Below are 26,769 nucleotides of genomic sequence, written 5' to 3'. Positions count from 1 at the left end.
AGGCAAGGTGGATATGCTTGTACCTATTTCACAGGTGAGGAAACTGAGACCCAGGGATATTATAGGAAGGGAAGAGGAGGTGGCCATGGCATCCCCGAGCACATGTGTGTGATGGGGAGGAGGGGACCATGGGAGTACATGTCAGCATCCCAGGTTGGATGTATGAACCTGGATAAGACCCTTCCTATTCTGAGCCTCAGTTTACAAATCTGTTCAGTGAAAGTTGAGTGGGATGTCACTCAGGACTCCTACAGAAGCCGGGGTGTCACCACAATCCCTGCCTTCCCCATTCTCATTCAGTCTCTCTCAGTCCACCACATCATCTCTGGAGTACCCTGTTTCTCTCCATCTTCTCCTGCACCATCATTCCTGACTCGAAGATTATGATGCCTCCTAAAGATGTCCCTGCCCGCTGCCCCGCCCCCTCCAGGCCCCTTGCCAACATGGCATCTAGCAATCTTTAAAGAATGTAACAGGCAGGGTCACTTCCAGCTCAAATGCCTTTAGTGGCTTCTATTCTCTCAGGGTAAAGTCCAAAGCCCCGTCCTTGGCCTTCTAGGCTGGATGTGACTTGGCCTCGTTCATTTCTCCACCCCCATCTCGTTTTCTTTAAATTTATTTATTTATTTATTTTTGAGAGAGGGAGAGGGGGGACACGCAGAAGCAGGGGAAAGGCAGAGAAAGAGAGAATTCAAGCAGGCTCAACGTGACAGTGTGCCCCATGTGGGGCTCAGACTCACGAACCGTGATATGATGACCTGAGCCAAAATCAAGGGTCAGACACTTAACTGACTGAGCCACCCAGGCACCCCTCTACCGCCATCTCTTGAGACTGTCTCCACAGGCATCTCCCTCTGGCCAGTGGGTCATCTCAAGGTCAGAACTCAGAAGTCCTCCTGGCAAACATGGGTGCAGATCTAAGACACCATTTCTAGCTCAATGCAGCAATAAAGCTGATGTCCGATCTCCCTCTGCCTGACTCCCATTTGCTCCTGAAGTTGGAAGGGGAGGAAGAAGCCTTTATATTACTTCAACACCTCAAAGAATGAGAGCAACCAAGCCCCCGCTGAACCCACTCTACTCAGACCCAGGATCACCAACTAGCCAAAGGTGGCCCATTCACCCCCAGGTCCACCTATCCCCCAGTTGAAAAAGGACCTGACAGTGTGTCCTCAAAATGTTAAGCATGAAATTATCATATGACCCGCCAATGGTGCTCCTAAGTATATACCTCAAAAACCTGAAAACAGGGACTCAAACAGTAACAGTAAATCAATATTCACAGCAGCATTGTTCACAATAACCACATGATAGAAACAACCCAAGTGGCCATCAGCAGGTGAATGGATAAACAAACATGGATGTCTACACAGTGGAATATTGTTCAGCCATTAAAGGAACGGGGTTCTGGAAGAACCTTGAAAACACTTATGTGGAGTGAAAGAAGCCAGACACAAAAGGACAAATACTGTGTGATTCCACTTATACGAGCAATCTAGACTAGGGAAATCCATCGAGAGTACAATAGAAGTGACCAGGGGTTGAAGAAGAGACAGGGGAGTCATTGCTCAATGGGTATAGGGTTTCCGCACAGGACAATGAAAAAGTTCTGGAAGTGACGTTTACTCAATACTATGAATGTGCTTGATGCCACTGAGTTAAACACTTTAAAAATGGTTGAAGTGAACAATTTTTTTGTTATGCATATTTTACCACAGTTTTTAAATACGTAAATAAATAAAATATACCAACATAAAATTCATGTGGGTGGCAAAGATTTTTTAATAAAAATAAAATTATGCTCAGGCACCTGGGTGGCTCAGTCGATTAAGCGTCCGACTTCGGCTCAGGTCACGATCTCGCAGTTCATGAGTTTGAGCCCCACTCTGGGCTCTGTGCTGACAGCTCAGAGCCTGGAGGCTGCTTCAGATTCTGTGTCTCTCTCTCTCTCTCTCTGCCCCTCCCCCACTCATGCTCTGTCTCTGTCTCTATCTCTCTCTCAAATATAAATAAAGATTTTAAAAATAAAATAAAATAAACAAATGCTCTGGAGAAAGTGGGGGAACAACAGCTAACCAGCCCTCCCCGGGTACCCTCACTGACACGGCGGCCAGACGCAATGAGGCACGCTCAGAGAGTGAGTGGCCAGAGGTTAGCCCCTAACCTGATGACATCGATGGGCGACCGCATCCGCGTCCTCTCCCTCTCGGGAACCACGTGCCACGTGAACACCAGCCTCCAGTCGAAGCCGCCGATCTGTGGCTCCCCGGCATTGCCCAGGTACTCAAAGGTGTTCCAGTCGATCACATCGATCACAGGGCACACCACCGCCGACTCCTCTTCTTGGATCCTGCGAACATCCGGGATGCCCCATGTGCCTCTCCATGAGGACAGGTGGCGGGAGGACGATCAGGGAATTTGGGGATGACTCTCCTCATCCTTCCGCGAGGAGGGAGGAGAGCCCGTGTGAGGAAGGCCTACGTCTCTCGTTGCAGGTGTCTGCAGCCACATGAGGCCCTGGCGGGTGATCCTCATAGGGAACGCTCAGGTGGCGGGGGAGACCGAGGAAGGAAGGATTCTGGCTTGCATAGGAAAAGTCCCCAGCTTCAATATTCAGATTCCATCTATGGACATACTGGATAAATCTGAGTCCCTCCATGAAAGTCAAGACATGTGAAAACCAAAGGTCACTTTTAAGACAGAAAGCAGATTTTGCAATTTCTAAAGACTGCCAAGAGGGACCTCATTTAATCACAACGAAATGTCTTAGTGTTGAGAACGAATTATCCCTCTAAAAAACAGAGATGCGCCCAGACCAAAGGATCAGCTTTGGAGTTAGAATAAAAATTCAAACCCTGCCCCTTATTTGCCGTGTGACATTAGCCAAGTCGCCTAACCTCTCAGAACCTGTCACCTGTGGGTGACCCTGGAATGATAATATCTACTCTTAGGGTTAAGGTGAGGACACCCTTGGGGGATGTTTATAAGGTGGCTGGCAGAGAACCTGGGACCTACTGCTAGTCTTTTCTTGTCCTCTTTATTACTGTGAAACAGGTTACAATACTGTAGAGAAAAATGCTGCAGATATCAGTCCATGTGCCTGCTTTAGCTATTCTCTCTGCAACCATGATCACAGACCCAGCCATCCTTCAGCATATGCTGCCATATCGTGTGGGGTTTTTTTTTTTTTGCACTTGACAGTGCACCAGGGAAGATGAAGTGGGACTGGCCTGTGTGTGAACACTGGATTTCTCTGGGCTACATTCCGGGGGCTTTTATCTGGAATTTGAGACCTAAAACATCATAAGTCACACAGAGCAATGTGAAGAAACAGAGATCGACCAGACTTGAGTTGTCAGTGTCCTTAGAATAATCCCAGAAAGTCAGAGGGGGCAAAGTGAATACCACACTCAGGTAAGAATTACAGTATTAGGCGAAATTGCATTGTTCAGGATAGACTGTATGAATAAAACCTGTGCATTCACTAACTGAGGAAGATTTAATTTTTAAATGTTTATTTATTTTTGACAGGGGTAGGGGGTGAAGGACAGAGAGAGAGGGAGACAGAGGATCCAAAGCAGGCTCTGCACTGAGAGCGGAGAACCCGATGTAGAGCTCGAACTCACAAACCGTGAGATCATGATCTGAGCCAAAGTCAGAGGCTTAACTGACTGAGCCACCAGGTGTCCCCCCCCACCCCCGAATTCTTTAAACAAACTTAGGGCACTCTTAAAAGGTTTGAGAAGACAAGTGGCTGACCTGCTGGGCAGGTTCAAAGAAGCTTCTTAGCCCCTGACAGAGACCAGAAGAACTTGTGACTTGTAATCAAAGTGGTCGGGTGGCCTAATTTTTATAAGAAAAGGAAAACTGGGGGAGCCGGCATTGGAGTAAAGGACCCTGAACCATGGTTACAAAGTGTGCAGGCCGAGTAATAGCTTGCCCCGTGGGTGGGGGGCGGGGGCAGGCATGCTACTGGCATCTGGGGCAGAACCAGTCTTTGTTGTGCAGGGCTGAACTGCACACTGTGGGACGTCTGGCATCCCCAGTCCCCGGCTCATAAAATGCCAAGAGCACCACCCACCTGACTTGAAAACCAAAGAATATCTATTGCCCAAAGCCCCTGGAGGAACATGGTTACTGCTCCTGTCGGACTGTCCAAGGGACAGGGAGGGTTCCCATTTGGGACCATCTGAGGGACCAGCGTGTGTCAACTCTGGTACACACCTAGGTCCCTGGGGAGCTTCTGAAACATCCAGAAGCCCGGGGCCACCTCTAGAGATTCAGATCCAGTGGTTGGCCATGAGACCAAGGAGTTGGTATGCTTTTAAAAATTTTTTTTTAATGTTTATTTATTTTGAGAGACAGAGTGTAAGCAGGAGAGGGGCAGAGAGAGAGGGAGACACAGAATCTGAAGCAGGCTCTATGGTTTGAGGTGTTATCACAGAGCCCGATGCGGGGCTAGAACTCATGAACAGTGAGATCATGACCTGAGCCGAAGTCGGATGCCTAACTGAATAAGCCACCCAGGCACCCCAGGAGTTGGTATGTTTTACAAGTTGCCCAGATGGGGTTCTATGGGTAGCCAGGGTGGAGAATCCTTTTACCTGGGGATATGGAACAAGGACTTGTCTATGGGGAGGGCTGCCTCACTGGCCTTCAGAGGATGGGCTGGAGTAGAATGCTGGGTGGTATTAGTGCATCAGGGGACTTCAGATCGGCCTAGAGGCAGCCATGTGTGTTCACAGTGGGGAAGGGGTGAAGGACAAACCCACTGGTCCAGGTTCCAGAGGGAACCCTTAGCTGTCACCATGCTGTAAAATTCCATCACAGGCCTGAGGAACCCTGGGTCCTTGCTGCTGGTGAAGCTCATCAGAGCTGAGGAGGAGAAGGAGGCAGCTGTGGGACCCACAGGGGACAGGACATAGATAGGACAGCAGAAGTAGCAGAGCAGGGGACAGCCTGGTCTCACACAGGAAGGAGGAAAGTGGGTCCCCAGCTCTTCCAGACAGACCGTGGCAACCAAAGTGCTAGAGGCCATGGGAAAGCAGTTTGCCAACTGCAGAGATCCTGATCTTCTTTAAAAAAATGTTTTAAATGTTTATTTATTTTTGAGAGAGAGAGAGAGAGAGAGAGTGTGTGGGCAGGGGAAGGGCAGAGAGAAAGGGAAACACAGAATCAAAGCAGGTTCCAGGCTCCAAGCTATCAGCACAGAGCCTGACACGGGGCTCAAACCCACGAACTGCAAGATCATGACCTGAGCCGAAATTGGGCGCTTAGCTGACTGAGCCACCCAGGCGCCCCAGAGACTCTGATCTTCTGACCCTTCGCCTGCTCCGCGGGGAGGGACCAAACGAAAACCCTCCCAATCTTGGACCTTTCTCCTCCACTTGGAGGAGCTCTGACTTTGCCAGCCCAGCTCCTGCCTGCTGTGATGCTGACTCAGAAGAATAGGGAGACAAAGGAGGAGAGGAGAGGAGAGGAGAGGAGAGGAGAGGAGAGGAGAGGAGAGGGGAGGGGAGGGGAGGGGAGGGGAGGGGAGGGGAGGGGAGGGGAGGGGAGGGGAAGGGAGGGGAGGGGAGAGAGGAGCCCAGTGGCAGTAGATTTGGAGGACAGGCAGATTGGGAGGGTTAGCGTATGAGGCTGTGGGACAGCAGGAGACATGCCCTTAAAGACAGGGCTGTGTTATGACTTCATGGCTTCATAAAAAATAACATATATTTAAAGCTGTATTTTATGACTATATTGCTAGAAGGACAAGCCACACTCCAGGCTAAATCCATTGTTATGATGCTCATTTTTTTCCTTCTGATGTAAAATAATTAACATAAAAACATTTTTGCGGGTCTATTAAAAAATTTCATGGGTCCTAAGCATTGTAGGTACTGGGTATAATGGATAAGACAGCCTTGCTTGAAGGAAATACACCAAAACGTATATTCTGCAGCACTGTGATTCTATATGATTAATAGCTTTTTCTTGGTTGATCAAAATACTTCCTAAGTGTTCCACAACAAACGTGTATAATAAGCAGTGGTAAAAGTAAACACTAACAAGGCCTCATACATGCTAGCATGTTCTAAGGGCTGTATGTGTATTCATTCATTTAATGGCCTCTGCAGCCGTGTGGGGCACAGACTGTTATCATGCCCAGTGACAAAGGACTTGCCCCAGGGGCATCTGAACCCAGGCGCCAAGGTGAGAAATTTGTTTCTGCTTCTGCACAGCATTGGGCCCCCATTCGCACGCTCACGCACCTCTCCAGCAGCGGCTCGAGCCACCCCTCGTGGCACTCACAGTGGCAGTCCAGGAAGGTCAGCACTTCACCCTTCGCCGCGGAAGCACCTAGAAGCCTGGCTCGCACCAGGCCCTCCCTCTTGTTGGCGCGGATCAGACGCACCTTGGGCAGCCCAGACAGCTCATTGGCCAGGCGCTCCTTCAGGTGCTCTGGGGAGGCAAACGAGACAAGCGGGGTCACCGCCACGCATGCCAAGCGGCATCCTTCCAGGCCCTCCCTAGCCCCAAATGACAACTGAATAGACAGAAGCCTCCTTTGCTCTGCACCTACCTGGGATGTCCTCACCTCACGCAGAACCAAGGCTGGACGTGTACGACGAAGGCCAGGGGTGGGTGGCTGGGGCAGAGGAATCCCAGAACCACCCAGGGCTCCCCGTCAAAACACACGCACACTGAATTGTGTGCTTGAAATGGGTGCATGTGGCATCTGGATATATCTCAATAAAGCTGTTACCCCCTCAAAAATACATTACACCTTGACTTGCGAACATTTAAAAATAAAACACACAAAAACTGCCCAACCACCATTTTTCAGGAAAACTGGGTTAATATACACTTGGTTTATTTATATTAACTAATTATGTAACGTGTTATAAAATTTTAATTTATGTGGAATTATGTTGACAAATTTTATTTACATTTATGTTAACGCAAATTTTCTCAGGAGCTCATTTCATTTGACACAGTAATAATAATAATAATAATAATAATAATAATAATAATAATAATGGCAGCTACCACTAGGGGGCCTACTGCAAGAATTACTGTCCAGGTGATTTATATGAACTCATCAGAGCCTCAGAACTTTCCCATGAGGTAGGTACTACAACTATCCCCATTGATAGATGAGAACACTGAGGCCAGAGAGGCTAAGTAATGTGTCAAGATCGCAGAACAAGTGAGCTAAGGAGCCAGGATTTTAACCCAGCAGCCCTGGCTTGAATCCATAGGCTTAATACTGCCTCCCAGAGCTTTCTTCAATCTCTCAGCCTTGCTAAACAAACGCAAACTGGTTAGGAGGACGCACTCGTCCCATTTTGCATAAGAAGAAATGAGGCTTTAAAAGTTGAAAGGTCTCGTCCACAGCGAGGGCTGGCCTCAGGACTCCAGACTTCACACACAGGTTCAGGGACAGGAGGCCCTGATTCCCACCCCTCCGTGGGTCAGGTGGAGGTGGGGGGAGCCCATCAGGCAAAATAAAAATGAGAGAATCCCCCCTAATCATTGTGGGTGTCGTCTGAAAGTCTTCAATCATCAGCAAAAGGGAAAAGTCTGTAAACTGTTCTAGGTTGCTTCAGTTTGTAAAAATGTTTCCCTAAATATTCTTGACATTAAAAAAAAAAAGCATTTCATTGGTTGATTTTTTTTTCATCCTAAATATAACTGCAAATAAGCTGGTAGCAGGAATAAGGGAGGTGACTTCCCAAGCAAAGCTAATTGGTGGTGGCTATGCCCAGTAAACACACAGGTGCAAAAAAAAAATAAAGGGAAAAAAAGAAAATGCACATGTACCCTCCTTGTACTCTTTATGGATTTGGTCAGCATCCATTCTAGGTCTGTCTGAAACTGCCCTCCCATGCCTGGGGAGGGTTGGCGCCCCTGCGCGGAGCTCAGACTGGCGTGTGGAAAGGCCAGGGGGAGGGGCAGGGCACAAATCCTGTCATCACGGCTTGAGCAGGCATCTTGTCCGTGGCGCAGGTCACCATGATGGAGAGGGCAGCCTCCGCCCCACAGAGACCCACACTTACACTCACGAGAAGAACTGAGCTATGCAGAAGGGGTTCACACCCTGGTCCTGCCTGCTGAGGAGCTATTCAATCCCACGAAGATCAAATAAATAATCTGATCCTTGCTTCTGAATGAATACATTTCTGAAATATCAGGGGTACTCTACATTTTGTTAATATTTCATAAAAGTACAGGTATGACAATATGCCAGGCACTGACGTAGCATGTTACCTGCCTTTATCTCATTTAATCCTCACTGTGACTCTGCGAGCTAGGGACGAGTATCCCACTTTATAGGGGCTGAAGCCAAGGTTGACGCTGGACTTGCTCAAGGTTGAGTGGCTGCAAAGTGTTGGAGCTCGGACCAGTGCCGGCACAGATTTAAAACAGCCCCGGGAGGAGAGGACCAAAGGAAAGGGAGATGAGTACCTACTACGTGCTGGCCGACGTGAGAGTCCATCCTATGCCAGATCTCATTTGTTCCTCACCACTCTCTGATGTAAGTGTGGACAAACCCATTCACAGATGAGAAACTGAGGCTCAGAAAAGACAAGTGACTTGGCCCAGGTGCCATGACAGGTTCATGGTAAAGTTCACCTCTGACCCAGGTGCCCTGAACCCAGAGCCCAGTGCCTAATGGACTTCATGCAGCATCAAGCCCCAACTGTCGCCGAACACCCACCACGGAAGCTACAGTTCCCAGCCTCCCTTGCAGCTAGGTGTGGCCAAGTGACCCCTGCTCTGCTCCATGGGACATGAGGGGAACTTTCGAGTTTAGCTCTCCAGCCCCATGAGATCTTCCTGCCGATGACAGCACGCAGAAGGTGAAGAACCAGCCCGGGGCACACAGACCGGGGCAGCACAATGTCCTAGAGAATGTGGAGATACAGGGCAGAAGGAGCCAGGCCCCAACACTGTGAAGCCGCCACACCAGCCCTAGACCATTTTACGCGAGCTTTGTGATGTGAGAGAGATCATTTTTTTCCCATGTAAATCACTGTTGTTTAGAGTCTCTGTGAGAACGGCCAAACACACCCACCAATTAGGACACATACTCCAAGCTTTGAAGTCGGACGGACCAGACAGAGCCCGAAACAGCAAGATGCCCACGAAGCAGTAGCTGCTGCCCTTCTGTGTGGCCCATGGATGGTAATTTGGCTTGAGACTAACAACTCAGCCCACGGCTCTCCCTGTTGCTATGACCCTGACATTTCCCCTCAGCTGAGCTTAGCTCCCCCAGTTCAGCTAGTCACATGGCATGTGGCATGACCACAGCAGCCCCTCCACCCCACTCCCATCCATCGGCCATGCCCCACATGGCAGCACAGTGAGCCCAAGACTGAGCGACCTTCCTGTCCCCCCAGCAGCCCTCAGACGGCTCCCATCAGGCTCATATTTATGCCTAAACCCCCTTATGGCGGCCTCCAAGGCCCTGCCTGGTCTGGCCTCGCCCACCCTGGCACCTCATCTCCCGCGTCACCTCCCCACTGGCCAACGGTCTGCCCTGCAGAATGCCTGCGCGGCCCAACTTCTTCCTGCAACTGGGGCCACTGGGCTGCCTCCTTTACATCCTAGCTTTTGGCTTAAAACCACTTCCTCAGGGAGGCTTCCTGCCCTCCACCAGGCTAGAGGAGGGTCCATCCCCAAGCTCCCCTTATTCTCCTGCTCTTTTATTTCACAGCACTTTGTCCCTTGCTGTAGTCCACCTGCTATATTGCTATATTATGCTATGCTATTTTGTATTGTGTCCTGTCATCGTGTATTATTCTTTACATGTTCATTGACCATCCCCACCCACCTCTCCACCCATTAGAATGTGAGTTTTACGAGAGCAGGGACTTGTTTCCCACAGAATCCCCGGTGCCTAGAATGGTGCCTGGCACAAAGGTGGAAGCTCAAAATATGTTCGCTGAATAAATGGAGTGCCAACTCTGGACTGCAGGTGAATTGCTGGACCCCAGGTCACCGGTCAGGCCTATAGGGATATGGGTCACTCTCTCAATGGAACACCTCTCCCTGGATTCAGTTCTTCTCCTATCTGGGCTGCCCCTTTTCGATCTCATCTCAAACTTAACAAATCCAAAGCCAAATGCCCCACTTCCTTTCCCAGACCTGTCACTCCTGCCCTGGGTGGCTTATCTAGCTCTGGGACAGCACCACCATTCACCCAGAAACCCATTCCAAGGGCCTGCAGGTCCCCCAGATGCCATGTCTCTAACACCCCTCCTCCTCCTCCCCTTCCCTCAACTACCACCAGACTCCCAGCCTCCATCTCTCACCTGGGCCGCCTCTACAGCCCCCGGCCTCCCTGCAGAGCTCCCCTGTACACCGTTCTCCACCCACAGCCTAGAGGGATCCCTCAAAGGGCAAAACTGCTCTCCTGTTTAAAACCCTGCCATAGGGGCGCCTGGCTGGCTCAGTCAGTTAAACAGCCAACTCTTGGTTTTGGCTCAGGTCATGATCTCATGGTTCGTGAGTTCGAGCCCCACGTCAAGCTCTGTGCTGACAGTGTGGAGCCTGCTTGGGATTTCTCTTTCCCTCCCTCTCTGCCCCTCCCTGGCTTGCTTGCTCTCTCTCTCTCTCTCTCAAAAAAATAAACATAAATTAAAAAAAAAAAAAGTCCTGCTTTGTTCTCCCCGCCCTCAGGACAAAGTCCTGACGCCTCGGCCTCACGTGTAACGCCTGCACCCTTCCCCGTGTCTCATACCTCTCCTCCGCCTGCTGGTCCTCCGTCCTTCCGGAACTACCTGCAGAGCCTATCATGCAACACTGTGCCTCAGAGGCTTTCCACATTCTATGCCTCCACTTAAAACACCCTCTCTCCACCTTTGCTGCCCACAAACTACTTCAAGACTAAGGTCAGTCATTCTTCCTGAGTGCTCTGTCTCCTGTAGCACCATGTGGTAGAGCCCTCTGTCCACACACCTGCATCCCAGCAGGCTCCGAGCTCCTGGCAGGGGCGGGGCACATGGAGACACAGAAAGCCTGTCCTCCTGGGGCCCATTCCACCCCTCCTGAGCCGCACTCTTGCCTCCCAGGCACTGCTCTGGGAAGCCAGGCCCCTCCAAGAGCTCATGTGGAGGGCTTACCTCTGTCACTGTAGTCATCTACGAGGATGACTTCTTCTAGCAGCATGTCTGGGGACGTCTCGAGGACACTGTAAACTGTCCGGAGGAGAGTTGACCAGGCTTCATTATAAAACGCTATGACAACAGATGTCGTGGGCAACTTGTCATAATCATATTTCTTCTCTTTGCACCTGCAAATACAACATAGCTTCAGGGAATCGAGAATCCGCAGCTGACTGTGTGTACCAGGCCCAGGCTGGTCCTAGGGATGGAGGTGTGAAGGGGACACAGGACACAGTCCTGACACCTCCTCCTAGGGAATGGAAAATAATCTGCTGGGATCTTCCAGAGACCCCAGTGTTCCTCTAGGAGCCCCAGCGGAGTCTAAGAAAGGTTCTAAAGTGACACCAAGAAGCTTGAACCGTGGGACACTATTCTGAGGCTTTAAAGCAAATTTCAGATTTGAGCAACATACGAGCTAAGCAGACTCAGAAGGGAGGACGATGGCCACCTCCCCCTCCTCAGCACCTCTCTCGTGGGTCCTCTCCCTTCTGATTCCACTGCCAGGCCTGTGCTCAGACCGTGCCCTCTGCCTGGAACGCCCTTTCCTCATTTCTCTACCTGGCAAACTCTCTGTCCTCTTTCGAGAACAGCTCAGCCCCATCCTCTCCCTGGGACAGCCTGTGGGGGCAACTGCTCGCTTCTGGATGCTCCTCAGGCGCCTTGCCCACACACGCGCCTCTGGTCCAGCAGGTGTCAGTCACAGCGCTCTGGCTGCTCACTGGCATCTCACTGCCCTCTCCAGCACGTTACCCGGGCAGCAACGATGCTTACAAAGGTGGTGTGTGCAGAAACCAGAGCCACTGCTAGAATGTGTAAACAGTCCAGAAGGGCTGCATCGAGGACACTGACCACCCCCCTCCCAGTACCCACCCCGCCCCTTGCCCCACTCTGTGGCCTCCCGGTGGGGGTGGGGGCATGTGCCTTGACTGGCGGTGATAGGAACCAGTAAGTTTCCTCTTTCTTTAGTAGGGTTTCCAGCTACTTCCTAAGGAGTTTCCCTAGTTGACAGAGAACTCTCTTCTCAGAGTGGCTCACGAGAAACTCCCAATGTCATCCCAGGGACTGGGCCGTGCCTGGAGACCTTCCATAGGAAATGGCAAGAGAGGGGAGGAACAGAACCCCAGAGGGGCACCCACAAGACTGGGCTGGAATGCGGGGCTGGCAATGCGAGAAGAGCGTACATGCTTGAAGACCAGCCAGCCGGCCTGGGCAGAAAGGGAAGACCTCACAGCAGGCTGTGCAGCACGTCAAAGGGACGCAGAACCAAGCAGGATGAGGAGGAGTAAAGCTAGATCAGCCAACTGCCGGTACCAGGCAACACGTCAGTGGGCCCTTACCCGTCAGTCACCAAATATTTCCTGATCACCTACTAGGTGGATTAAAAAAAAAAGCCTCTAGGCTTACATTCAAGGGGACAATGATCAAATAAGCAAATGTATCAGTAATTTCAGAAAGTAATGGTGCTATAAAGAAAAGCAGGGTGCAAAACAGAGCAACTGTGGAGGGCAGTGGGAAGGGGGAAACGGAGCAACCACAGAACAGGTAATCAGGGAGGGCCTCTTAGAGGAGGTGACATTGAGGAGGAGACCTGAATAATGCAAAAAAGCAGAGAAAAAGCCCTTTATGTATCCACTTTATTTCTTGTGGTTTTTCTCCTTTTGTTTCATCATGAATTTTTTCAAACATTATAAGGAACTCCTGGGACCTTTTGCCCAACATCAATAATTCTCAATGCATGGTGTATCTTGATTCATCTATGCCCTCACCAGACTAGGGTTTTTTGTTTTGGTTTTTTTTGTGTTTTAGAGAGAGGGAGAGAGAGAATCTCATGCAGGCTCCACACTCAGCTATCCCATGAGTTGTGAGATCATGACCTGGGCCGAGATCAAGAGTCAGATGCATAACTGACTGAGCCACCCAGGCACCCCATCCCAGACTAGTTTAAAGCAAAACCCAGAATATCACAGCATCCATGAATATTTCAATCTATCTAAGATATAAGGACGCCTTTTTTTTTCATAATAAAACACAATACAACTGAGACGTCTTAAGAAGTTACCAATTCTTTACTGCTACCATATCTCCAGCCTGCAATATTTCATAAAAATTAAAGATGCCAATGTTTGGAACACACACCATTCTTTTAAGAACCTCTAAGGACAAGTGTTGCTTATCCTAACTGGAGGATGCGTTGATTTTAAGATACCTCCAAATCTCAGAGATGCTTCAATATGAAAAAAAAAAAAAAAAAAAAAAAAAAGACTTAAAATTAATGAAATGTCCTACTTCATTTAACTCTCAAAACCACTTTCAGTGTTGGCATGTATTGTTCCCGCTTGGAAGGCCAGGCTCAGAGAAGTGGGATAACTTGGGCGGTTCACAGAATGCCTGTGAGCACGTACCTGGCCGGGGTCCTCATGTCCAGAGGCCCAGTCGTGGGGTTGTGGCTTGCCCCCAGCCGGACGCTCAGGTGGGCCATCTGATCAAATGAAGAGCCCTGCACCACACCTCCCTGCCTCGCCCTCCTCCCTCCCTGTCCTCCCTCCCAGGGTCTTGCTCCAGGCCCTCTTCCTAAACTCCAGGGCAGTCTCTGCAGAGAGCTCTGCTGTCACTGGGAGGACCCTCCACATGAACAGGCGTATCCGGGAGACTCTGTTAGAGGCCGGCTCTTCTCAACCACACTCACATTCTCACTCGTGCTGCGTTTGCAGGCCCTGCTCTACACGCTTGAGTCAAAGTCAGCTGAGGCTGGAAGCATAACAGCTCTGGTGTCCTAAAGCGACGACAGGGCATCCCCAGCAGCCCGAGCAGCGGGACGCGAATCCTTGGACGCCAAGGGCTTCTGATTCACAGAAGTGGTTACTACTTAGCACTGTGCTCCACAGAGGGGAGTCCAGCCCACACTCAAGGGGAGGAGAGGCAGGCTCCATCCTTTGAAGGGGATGATTGCCAAGAATGTGTGGATATATTTGAAAACCGCCACGCAGGGATAGAATGCAGAAGTGTGACAGTACGTGTCTTCCAACACCAGGCCCTAAGACACTGAGGTTCCCTCTTTGTTCCCTCCCATGGACCATCCATCCTGGGGAAAGCCAGTTCCATGCAGTGACGCGAGTAGACTCAAGCATCCTGTGAGAGGTCTCTGTGGCGAGGGACCGAGGCCTCCAGCCAACAGCCAGCCCCAACTTTCCGGCATGGGATAAGCCCTCTTGAAAGCAGATCTTCCAGGCCCAATCAGGCCTTGAGATGATGAAATCCCCAGGCAGCATTTGGATTGCGATGTCATGGGAGATCCAGAGCCAGAACCACCCAGCTAAGCCACTCCCGAATCCCTGGCCCCCAGAGATTATGTGAAATCACAAATGTTTATTGTTGTTTCAAGTCACTAAGTTTATGGTACGGCCTATGCTGAAATAAATCACAAGGAAACTTTCAGCCAAGCCCAACAGAGAGAGATGTTTTATAAACCAGTAAGCCTGTACTTTTAAAAAAAAATGCTAAAATGCCAGTGTCCTAAGAGACAGAGACAGGGCTAAAGAGACACAACAACTAAATGTCGCCCTTGATTCTCAATTAGATACAAGGTCCAGGAAAAATAAAGCTGCTCCAAAAGTTGGCACAGTTGGAAAAATCCAGTATTGTATAAACTTTCTTAATTTGAGAACTACATCATGGTATCATGAGAGAATGTCCCTGTCCTTAGAAAATGCGTGCCGAAGGAACAAAGGCTAAAAGGTATTATTGCTAAAACTTACTCTCAAATGTGTGTAATAGTATATAGCACACATAGAGAGAAAAATTAAGTAAATGGGGCAAAATAATGAATGGATCTAGGGGAAGGACGTACAGGAGTCTGTTCTGCTATTCTTACAAATTTTCTCTAGCTTTGAATTTTTCAAAATTAAAAGTGTAATAAATTAAGAAGAAAAAGGGGGCCCCTGGATGGCTCAGTCAGTTAAGTGTCTGACTCTTGGTTTCAGCTCAGGTCATAACCTCACAGTTCGTGGGATCAAGCCCCATGTCAGGCTCTCCCTCTCTCTCTCTGCCCCTCCCCAGCTTGCTCTCTCTCTCTCTCTCTCTCTCTCTCTCTCAGAATACATAAATAAACTTAAAAAAAATAATATTTCTTTGTGAATATAAAAATGATGCATGTTCATTGTGAGTAATTTTAGAATGCAGGAAGATATAAAGTAAGAATCAGCAATAAGCCCACTGCTCAGAGATCTCCATTGTTAACATTTTTGGCATATTTCTTTCTATTGTTTATTGTTTGTGTGTGAGCACATGCTCACACACACTGCTGTTTATAGATCTGTACCCTGCTTTTTTGATTTAATATGATAGTGCAGTTATTCTTCTGTATTGTTAAAAGAGTCTCTGAGAACGGGTTTTGGATGGTCTTTGTAGCATTCCTTCATGAACCTGCACTACATTTCACGTTTTCTTGTCGGACCTTTGGAATTATTTACAGCTTTTTGCTATTATAAATAATGTTACAGAGAAAGATTGTTACTACAAGCGTCCTTCTGGGTTATCTCTGATTATTCCCTCAGGTGAGAAATTCTTAGATGTATTATGACATGATATTAAAAAGAAGAGGAACATTTTGAAGCTCTGAGTAATAGTGCCAAATGTAGCCAGTGCTCTTATGATTTGAAGGGACACATATAGAGTACCTGGACATTCTAGAACAGTGGCCTTGGGCTTTGGGGTTTTGCAGAGCAGCAGAAACATATAAACAAAAACACCGAGGAGGGACTGACATCTGGTCCCAGCATTATTTGGTCAAGCGGATATCTTTCTACCTTCCTACTTATTCTTATCATGGGAAGAAAGCCATTTTAATACCAACGGTTAAGGATGTGATTTTATACTAAAGGACCACTGTTTACATTGAATAAACCTCAGTTTTGAAAACCTAACTTTACTGTCCTTCTTTCCATTCATTTCTCCTCGGACCTATATACATTTGGAACTAAATTTTAGCTTTTTTTTTTTTTTTTTGGATAAAAAAATCTTTATTTTTAGGTTGCACAGAAACACATTTTTTTTTTATGGAGTATAAGCAATTAATTCTTTCTAAAGCTTCTAGCAGGCTGTGGCTCGGCACGACATAGCCTCTCCATGAGCCGTGTCTACTAGTCAGGGGCTTTTAAAATGCAGATACACCTATTAATATTTTATATACGTATATATGTTGTCTATTTGTTACAACATATATCTGCAGGAGAGCAGCTGTTTTGGTGGAAGCAGGAAGAGTGAGGTAGGAGAGGGCCTGTGTCAGGGCCACTAAGCTTGAGTTACCTATTTTTGGAATCAGAATCAGCTTAGCCCTTGGATATAACCTTTGCACCATTAACATTATTTTCTTCTTCTTTTTTTAAAATTCTATTTATTTATTTTTGAAAAAGAGGGCACGAGAGAGTGGGGGGAGGGGCAGAGAGAGAGAGGGAGAGAGAGAATCCCAAGCAGCCTCCACACTATCAGTGCAGAGCCCAAGGAGGGGCCCGAACTTACAGACTGTGAGGTCGTGATCTGAGCCGAAATCAAGAGTTAGATGCTTCACCCACATGCCCCAAAGAAGATTAATTTTAAAAGGCTGGATCATATTTCTTTAGTAACACATAGCAAATGTCCTCATCGAGCAGTAATTTCATATTCTGACCGCTCCTTTTTTCTTGGCCTGGTATAGTTTCTCCTCCTTTCTTTAAACATACCTTACAGGCATCGTCCTTCGTGAATGTTCAATATATCCTTCTGGAAGGTCTAAGTTTGTTTCCAGGAAAAACGCTTTCCCTTTTCCCTTTTTTCAAAGCAAGGTTCCAAAAGTTCAGATTGCAAAACAAATACTGCTGAAAAAAATATGCAATTTTCCTTCATTGCATGATCAAAGCAATTTGAATGACTTTTATAAATGTACAGGTCTAGCCTTCTAGAACTGTGAATTAACTAAGTCTTTACTTCAGTTCTCCAATTTTTCATTTTAAGTCAATTAACCAAAAAAAAAAATTATTGAAAACCTCTATGTGCCCTTCCCCATCCCAGGTGCTATGAAGGGATAGAAAAGAATTATGTGGCATTTCTCATTCTCCTCCCAACCAAAAGCAGAGCATCCTCTAGTTAGACAAGAACAGCTATGCATCCATGCCTTAGGGTTCCACTTTTGCCTAAGGGACAAAAGGAAGCTCAGAGTCAAATTCACTGCTAAATCATAGCAAGCCATCCTTTCTTTAACATTCTGGTATAATCCATGTGTCTTGTAAGGGCAGGGGGTGAATTGTGGTTTTTGCTGTATTTTCTTCATGCCTTGTACTGTACCTGGTAATAATAATAACATGTATTGAGCGCTGACTACATGGTAAGCAGTGTGCTAAGGATTTTACAAGCATTATTCCACTTTCCCTTCCCAGCAACCCAGTTGGGCAGGGACTTCCATAAACTCTGCTAGCATAACATATGATTACGTATTATACAGATGCGAATGAATGGGTGCAGTAAATGCCTCCTCATCTTCCTTTATCTTTATATTCAGGTTATCACATAAAAGTCTTTTGAAAAAATGAAAATCCTTATCTGTTGCAGAACAGGCCAAGGAGGTCACAGTGCACCTTGGTGGGTTCTGCCTGCCCAGAATCCTTTCTCCTTTCTTCACATTCCTGCACTTTGAGTTCCCTTTCATGAACCATGTCTCCCAGACTCGCAGGCCATGTGGTCTGCGCAAGGCTGAACACACACACATGCGCACACACGTGTGTATACACACACCCCTCTGGGAAGGTCACATGCCCCAGGCCTGACCAATGAACATTTTTTGCCTGATGACACCAGTTGAGTCCCTGAATCCAGGGCCCAGAATAATCTGAACCTAGTCCCAAACCCAGATTTTCCTGTGATAGAAGCCAATATATTTTCTTTTATATTCAAGTCAGTTCGCATTTTGCACTGGGTTTACAGTTATTTTCAACCAAATGAACTATGACTAATAGAGGAAGTAGGTTTTGTGTTTTTTTGTTGTTTTTTTTTTTAAGTGAATGTAAGACTTCCACTCCGGACAATCTGGAAGATTAAAATGTCTGGGGAAACCCTGTTGGAAAAAATTTTTGATAAAATACTTCTTAAAAATCTTGTTTATTTATTTATTCATTATGAGAAAGCCAGAGGGAGAGCACACGAGTAGGGGAGAGGGGTAGAAGGAGAGGGGGAGAGAGAGAGAGAGAGAGAGAGAGAGAGAGAGAGATTATCTTTTTTTTTTTTTTTTAATTTTTTTTTTTTAACATTTATTTATTTTTGAGACAGAGACAGAGCATGAACGGGGGAGGGGCAGAGAGAGAGGGAGACACAGAATCGGAAGCAGGCTCCAGGCTCTGAGCCATTAGCCCAGAGCCTGACGCGGGGCTCGAACTCACGGACCGCGAGATCGTGACCTGAGCCGAAGTCGGACGCTCAACCGACTGAGCCACCCAGGCGCCCCAAGAGAGATTCATTATCTTAAGCAGGCTCCATGCTGAGCACGGAGCCCAATGTGGGACTCGATCCCACAATCCAGGGATTATGACCTGAGCCGAAATCAAGAGTCAGCTGCTCAACCAACTGAGCCACCCAGGCGCCCTTAAAAAAACTCTTTTAAATGCATGGCTCAGCTTATAGAAAAGGAAATAAAGTCCTCAGGGTCCAGGAACAACATGAAAATACAAATCTCGATATTAGAGCTATCAGACACAAAGCATAAAATAAGTATGCTTAACATGCTTGAATAAATAAAAGACGCCCTCATATAAATGACAAAGAAATAAGAATGACAGGCAAATTTAACTCAGTATAGACATCTCACAGCAGTGACTTTAGATCACCAAAGACTTTAGATCCTGCTGAGCTGAATATGTACTTTCAAGTTTACCACCAAAGATTAGAAATAAACAGTATAACTGAGGCACCCGGGTGACTGAGTCAGTTAAGTGTCCAACTTCAGCTCAGGTCATGATCTCACCATTCGTGGGTTTAAGCCCCGCATCGGGCTCTGTGCTGAATGCTTGCTCAGAGCCTGTAGCCTGCTTCAGATTCTGTCTCTTTCTCTCTCTGCCCCTCCTCCACTTGTGCTGTCTCACTCTGTCTCTCAAAAATAAATAAATGTAAAATAATAATAATAAAAGAAATAAACAGTATAATTGCCAAATTAGTAGAGAAGAAAAAGTGGAATGAGAAGGGTAGAGAAAAAACCTCTATCAACTGAAAGAATAGTGTTAAAAGAAAAAAAGGAAAAAAGCACAGAAAAAGAAAAACAATTAGAAAGCATAAAATAAGATGGCATGATCAAAATAATCAAGCCTTAAGTATCCTGTAAGCACGTGAAATATATGAGGACATAAATGTCCAGTAAAAAGACCGTCAGTCTGGATTTTCTCTTTAATGACCATACAAAATGCAGCAACACGCTACTTAGAGACAGGCCTACAACATTCGGACATAGAATCAATGACAGTAAAAGGATGGAAAAAGGTATCATGAAGATACTAACTAAAACTGAACACGTTCTCCAGACTTAAAGCACCGATTCAAAGAAAGGATGTTACTCTGACAACCACAAGATGGGTCTGGTAAAAATTAACGGAATAACCTGCAGTTTACAACTTTGTTGGGGAAGCAAAGAAGCATTAGCCTAATCTCCACACTATGCGTGATGCTGTTCCAAAGACGATGTTGTTATGAGAACGGTCAAGCAGGCTACCGCTCTGCAAAAAGAGAACTCTTAACCAACTCCCTCCTGCCAATCCCATCAAGCACACTCTCTTTAGCTGAATTGCCTATTTCGAGCGATTCTGAAACTCTTCACCATCCCAGCACCCAAGTCCTGATCCCTGAACTCAGACACACATCTGCAATTATAGCACTAATAAGGCTAAAACCAGAGCAAGCGTTCACGGAACACCTATGTATTGTTGCCTAATCAGCAGCTCAAAATTCTTCAGCTACAGCAGAGAATGGCTGATGTTCACATGTGACATCCCCGTCCATGTGCCATGGAAATGTGGAAATGCACAGCCCCAAGCGCACCGTCACTCCACCTTTTCCTCCTGCTCAATAGGTCAGACTATAAATGAGAATGGCATTATAGTGATTATCTCAACGCTTCTCTGGGCTATAAAAAACTAAAACTCTTTGCCAATATTGGTACAACATTAGCAACCATCGCTTGTGACACACCTTACAACTGACTGTGATGTCATCACTGGTTTCACTGGCACCTGACCTGTTTTGAATCCCCACTTTGTCTAATTCTGGCATTCTCCCCCTTGCTCAAAAGCACTCACTTTTCATCTTCTGAGTAAAAAACCCACAGGCCCTAAGACAGTAGCTTTCAGCCCTAGGTGTACATCAGCCTCAGCCTAGGTGCTACCTACAGAAATTCTAATTAATTGTTCTGGGGAAGGTCCCTGGCATCAATACGTTTCAAAGTTCCCCAACGCCACAAATCCAGCTTCCTGGCTCCCCACTTTGGCCTGCTGCCATCTCAGAGTGAAAGTTCCACCTCCTTGCTCGGCTCAGAGGAGACCGTGTTTGTGAGTTTTGCAAACCCTGCCCTTACTATCCCACCACGTAAGGATTCCTGGTCATTCTGTTCCTTCTCCTCCTTCTCCTCCTCCTCCTCGATTCCGTGCTATAACTAACAGAAATAAAGCTGTGTTCTAATCCACTGGCACATGAATTACCAGACTCACAGAAGAGCTGGGGTCTACACCAAGTCTCAAAGACTTAGAGCCAACACTGAAGTGTCTCTAGCCCTTTGGCCTGTCCAAGAGAGCAGACGCAGTATCACAGCTTGCAGACGCCGAGAAGAACCAGGCCGGATCCCTTAGTAGTTCCCAACTCCTTGCAATGGGAACAACTTCATCCACGTAGTGTAAAGATTTCAGTCACAACCATGTGTGAGCCTATGTACATACTCATGTTTGAATATGTTCTCGTTCACATACCCATGGGTATATTTTTCAAAATCTATTTCTATACCTGGAAAAGTCCAAAAGGATACACAGCAAAATGTTAGCAGTGGTTCTCCTGGGGTTGTAGGTTTATGGAAGATTTTTTTTTTTTTTTGGTTCCCTGTACACGCTAAAATTTCTAGAGTGAACATGTATTGCTTTTATAATTAAAATAAATAGATAAATAATTGTCTGCACCCCAAAAGGGAGGAGGGAGTAAAAGATCTGGGCTCTAGGGGCGCCTGGGTGGCTCAGTCAGTTAAACATCCAGCTATTGATTTTGGCTCAGGCTATGATCTCACGGTTTGTGGGTTCCAGTCCTAGGTCTGGCTCTGTGCTGACAGTGTGGGGCCTGCTTGGGATTCCCTCTCTTCCTCTCTCTCTGACCCTCTCCCACTTGTGCTCTCTTTCTCAAAATAAATAAAAAAAACTTAAAAAAAAAATCTGGGTTCTAGATAAGCTCTGCCCCAGATCTGCATGTTACCTTGGGGGCACGGCTTTGCCTCTGTTAGACAGGATGTTCACTCAGCCTCTCCCTCAGTGACATTCAAGGATCTTAACCACCCCCCTGCTTATCAGTTAAAATCTCAAAGGACTCCCCCACACCCACCCTGACTCCAACTGTAAATTTATATTCTGCTATTCTGGTTTCTCAGGCTAAAACTCAAGACCCTGATTAGGTCCTCACCTTTGTATGAACTATAGTAAAAGTGAGTCTCCATCAAAGACCCTGACCTGGAGGGCAGAAGTTATGCCTCCAGGCCTCCCTGGCTGAGTCTAACACAGATCAAGCTCACCTTTCTCTCCAGCTAGACAAGAATAATCCAATAGGCCTTGCTGTAAGAATTAAAGGCAGGAGGCATTCACACTCCTTATCACGCTGGGCTTGTATTAACTTCCCAGAGTCAATGCAACAGCAGGATCTATACGCAAATCCTGATAGGACACAGGGCAGCTCTGTCACCATGGAGACAAGGATACCATAAGCCCCACAGGTCATCCACAGTGTTTGAAAGAGATTTCTCAACCTGGGACAATAAAGGAAGTTGGAACCCGGAAAAAAAAAACAACAAAAAAAACTTTACAACCAATCCCTGCATGCCTCTTAAAAACAACCTCCTGAGGACATTGTTGGCAACAGGGAAGGGAAGAAAAACTAATAAGAATTGAGTACACAGTGTGTTCAATGTTTTATTAATTCCTAGGTGGTGTTATTTCTACGCATTCCTTATTTTGCAGATAGGGAAAGTGGGGGGAACTGCTACCAACACTAACAAAGTTCTACCAAAAAGATTAACAGTGAAGATGCCTCAGGGGAAAGCATGAGGCTAGACACGAACAGATACCGGAAAATAGGGAAGACAGTGAAGTGTGAGTCCCTCCCAATTCTGCCAAGGTCGGGGCGGGGGGGGGGGGGGGGGGGGGGGCGGGTTTAGCAGCTCCTGGAGCAGGCACTCATGCTTTCTCTGGCCAAGGATTCACGGATCCCCAAATCCTGAAATTAGCACAATGCCAAAGAGGCCATGAGGGTCACATCCCCCACTTTCCAGCTGTGGGGTGAGTCACTTGTCCTGACACCTGAGATCTTTGCCACACCTCCAAGGCAGGAATTTAGGGGAGCAGGAAAGGGTGGCAGGTGCCTGGTGCTCACACAGACTGCTCCACTGGCTCCTCTTGGGACCCCCTCTCTGAGCCCTCTTTTCCTCCAAGTCTTTAAGAACAGGGCTCAAGTGGGGACCTAGAAGATCCCCACCGATGGAGGAAAGGAGAGAGAAGGCCAGGAGGTCTGACCTTCTGCCAGCTTGCTCCCTTCTCACCTAGGCAGTGGGCACAACCCACCGGGCCAGCAGCTCAGGCAGGAATTAGGCCTCCCACTGCACAAGCTCGGGGCCTGCACCACCCACAGGAGTGAGCTGAGCTGCATCGCAGCCAGAAGGAGCCCTTCCCACCAGCGCCTCCTTCCTGCCCTCCTTTGCCTAAAGCTCAGGAATCCAGCTCCCAATGAGAGGGAAGCTTCGGACTTGGCCTTCCAGCGACCTTTCACCACTCCTGCTGGGGCGCCCTCCCCTCCTGGTTCATTCATGGGCCTGACACACACTGATAAGTGAATGGAGAGAGGATCTCAAACCCTAGGAGTCCTTAGTTTCACCAAGGAAGGGACATGCAGGCAGGGCTGGACTGGGGTGGGGGGGAAGGTGCTGGGAAACCAGGAAGAGCACCCAAAGGGGGTCTCACACCTGTCTGCTTGGCCCTGACCCTCCCCCACTTTTTCAGAGCCGAATGACAGACCTTCTTAGGAGGGAGAGACCGCCCAGTAAGAGATTCGTCAATTTCTGAGATTATTCTATTTTCTTTTTTTTAAAACTTTCTTGCTTCGCCCCAACCCAGATGACCCCTTCCACTGCCCACTTTCCGAGAAAGAATAAGACGCGCGATCCCCAGGTATTTCGACACCCCATTTCCACCCCGCCACTTCACAGATGCCTAAACTGAGTCCCGGGGACTCCGCGGGCAGTGTTCCCCCCGCCACCTGCGGACTCACAGCGGGTTCCAGCGCTCGGGCAGGCGGCGGTGCAGCGAGATGCGGTCGCTAAGGTAGATGTTGATCTGGTGCACCCGCACGCTCTCCTCTTGCAGCCGCAGCTCCTCGCCCTGCAGCTGCAGCCGCACCGCCTCGCCCCGCGCGCCCAGAGCGTCGCTGGGCACCGGCGGCCGCGGCAGGACCGGGTCGCGCCGCCCCGGGCGTGGGGTGCGCGGGGGTCCCGGCTCGGCCGCCCTGGCCCCGCGCCGCGCCCGTAGCACGGAGCCCAGCCCGGCCAGCGCCAGCAGCACCAGCAGCGCCAGCAGCGCCTTCCGGCCGCGCCGCAGCCCCAGCGGGCAGAGCCTCCGCGCTGCACGCCCCCACATGCGCCCGCCAGCTGGGGCCAGCGCTCCGCTCGCCGGGAGCGGCGGCGCAGACCCGGACCCGGATCCCGGAACCGCGGCGCCGCGCCACCCCGCCCCGCCCCCGGCCCGCCCCACCTGCGCGCCGCCCCCTTTCAGCCCAGCCCGCGCCGTGGAGGATGGCTGGTCTTCACTCTGTCCCCCCGCGGACAGGCCGAGACTCGCACCACCTTCCTCGTTGGGCTGTAAGCATTAGGAAAAAGGTGACGGTCGTAAAACCCTCAGCTCAGCGCCTAGCACTTCATAAGCGCTCAGTAAATGTTGGCTGAATGCACTCTGCAGGGTGCTACGAATTTTACTGCCCTTATCTCATCTGGCCCTTATGCAGTCCAGTCACAGGGGTAGTAGGATTATCAACTCCGTTTGACAGATGATGGGACTGAGGCACAGTGATTTTGTGTCACTGAGGCCTGCAGGCCCGACCAAAGACATAATACTGTTTAGATTCGGTGAATAGCAAACTTTCCCCTGGTTCCCTGTTAGTCTATCTTTGTTTTATCCCTAACTTTACAAAGGCCTCCAAGAAACTGATCAAAGGAATGAACCCCCTCAGAGAAACACATGCATAGGCACCCATAATATGATCGCACACATCCCAGGTCATCTGTTCCTGTTAAATACCCCCTGACCTTGGCCAGAGGTTTCCTTTGAGGGGATTGAAGAAATGAAGGAGCCACTTGGGTGCTGAAAATATTTAACAGGGTCAAGACTAGAGTGAGTCTTGGCTCTCTCCTAGGCAAGAAATTATAGGTTGGGCCAAAAAGAATCAGCAATCAAAAATAAAAAATACTTTTGAAAATCAAAATGAAAGCAAAAAATCCACGATGAACAAAACATCAAAATTTTAAATAAAGCAGACAGAACCTGACCCTGTGTTTGCACAGCTCACCTCACAGGCCTCACTCACCCTAATCCCTGCCCTGGTTCATGGCTAGATTTTGGTGGTGATTACATGGAGATACATATATGCATATATATATATATATACATATTGCATATATATATATATGCTATATATATATATATGCAATATATATATATGCAATATATATATATATATATGCAATATATATATATACACGTGCCCCAAAGTCATCTGGGCACGTGGGTGGCTCAGTCCTTTGAGCCTCTGACTCTTGATTTAGGCTTAGGTCATGATCCCAGAGGCGTGGGATGGAGCCCTGGGCTCCACACTAAGCGTGAAGTCTGCTTGAGGTTCTCTCTCTCTCCCTCCTCTGCCCCTCTCCCCAGCTCATGCTCTCTCTAAAATAAAACATTTATTACAAAAGTCATAAATATGCATTTGACTTATGAAAGTTCTATCTCAATTAAAAACATAAAAAATAAATAAAAAGAACTAAGAGGAATAAAAAATAGGAATACCCCTGGCCTCCAGTATAAATGCTGAAATGCAAAGCCTGTCTCCATGCCACTGAGGGAGAGGGCCTTCACCATTCCACACCTGTGTAAATTTTTTTTTAATATTTATTTATTTTTGAGAGAAAGAGAGAGAGAAAGAAACAGAGCGTGAGCGGGGGAGGGGCAGAGAGAGAGGGAGACACAGGAATCTGAAGCAGGCTCCAGGCTCGGAGCTGTCAGCACAGAGCCCAACACAGGGCTCGAACTCAGACTGTGAGATCATGACCTGAGCCGAAGTTGGAGGCTCAACCGACTGAGCCACCCAGGCACTCCACCATGCCACACCTTTGTAACACATGCTGTTCTCCCAGCTTGAAATGCCCTTCCCCACCTGGCAAACTCCTATCTACATTTCAAGGCCCTGCCAAAAGCCACATTTTCTGTGAAGCCTCCAGCAACACATTTTAGACAAATGCGTTTCATGATTGCATCACCCTTTTGTTATTAGTCAGGGTTCCACCAGAGAAACAGAACCAGGAGGGGATATAGTAAGAGATTTATTGCAAGGAATTGGCTTACACAACTGCAGGGGCTGGTTAAGCAAGTCCCAAATCTGTAGGGCAGGCCATCAGGAGGGAAGGTTGAAACTCTCTGACATGAGCTGAAGCTGCAGTCCACAGGCAGAATTTCTTCTTTTGCAAGGCAACCTCAGTTCTGCTCTTAAGGCCTTTCAACTGATTGAATCAGGCCCACCTACATAATCTCCATTAGTTAAAGTCAACTGATTGTAGATGTTAATTATATTTACAAAATATTTTCATGGCAACTTCTAAGTTAGTGTTTGAGTGAATAACTTGGGATTAAAACCCAACTAAGCTGACACATCAAATTGACCACCTCTATTAGTTTCCTAGGGCTGCCATAACAAAGTACCACAATCTGGGTGGCTGAAAACAACAGAAATGGATTCCCTCTCCATTCTGGAGGCTAGAAGCCCAAAATCAATTAGTCCTATCAGCAAGGCCATGCTTTCTCTGAACGCTCTAGGGAGAACCCATTCCATACATTTCTCTTAGTTTCTGGTGTTGCTTGAAATCCTTGGCATTGCTTGGCTGATCGAGGCATTGCTTCAACCTCTGCCTCCATTGTCATTCTTCTGATGTGTCACATCACCAGTCACATCGGCACCAGTCACATCGGATCTGGGCTCACTCTGATGACCTCATCTTGATTATGTCTGTCAAGACCAAATAAGGTCATATTCATAGGTACCAAGGATTAGGACTTCAACATATCTTGTTGAGGGACTCGATTCAGTCCGTAACACCCTCACACTT

The 26,769-nt window shown here is 47.9% G+C and overlaps 1 protein-coding gene across 1 annotated transcript in view; it reads right to left on the bottom strand.

Annotated features, from left to right (window-relative positions):
• The window catches only part of GALNT12 (polypeptide N-acetylgalactosaminyltransferase 12), a 37,111-nt gene extending 13,006 nt beyond the window's left edge, over nucleotides 1-24,105 (bottom strand). Inside the window, exons 1-4 of the mRNA XM_019454369.2 lie at nucleotides 23,673-24,105; nucleotides 11,112-11,281; nucleotides 6,255-6,444; nucleotides 2,165-2,350 (exon numbers count right to left, since the gene is read on the bottom strand). Coding sequence (XP_019309914.2) covers nucleotides 2,165-2,350; nucleotides 6,255-6,444; nucleotides 11,112-11,281; nucleotides 23,673-24,037 — 911 coding nt within the window. The 5' untranslated portion in view covers nucleotides 24,038-24,105. The remainder of the gene's footprint in view (nucleotides 1-2,164; nucleotides 2,351-6,254; nucleotides 6,445-11,111; nucleotides 11,282-23,672) is intronic.
• Nucleotides 24,106-26,769: the final 2,664 nt, after the last annotated feature.

Source organism: Panthera pardus, unplaced genomic scaffold (assembly GCF_024362965.1).
Source record: "Panthera pardus isolate Hobbes unplaced genomic scaffold, ASM2436296v1 HiC_scaffold_20, whole genome shotgun sequence".
Lineage (NCBI taxonomy): Eukaryota > Metazoa > Chordata > Mammalia > Carnivora > Felidae > Panthera > Panthera pardus.
Note: the sequence above shows the minus strand (reverse complement) of the source record. Positions and strands in the feature narration are given on the sequence as shown.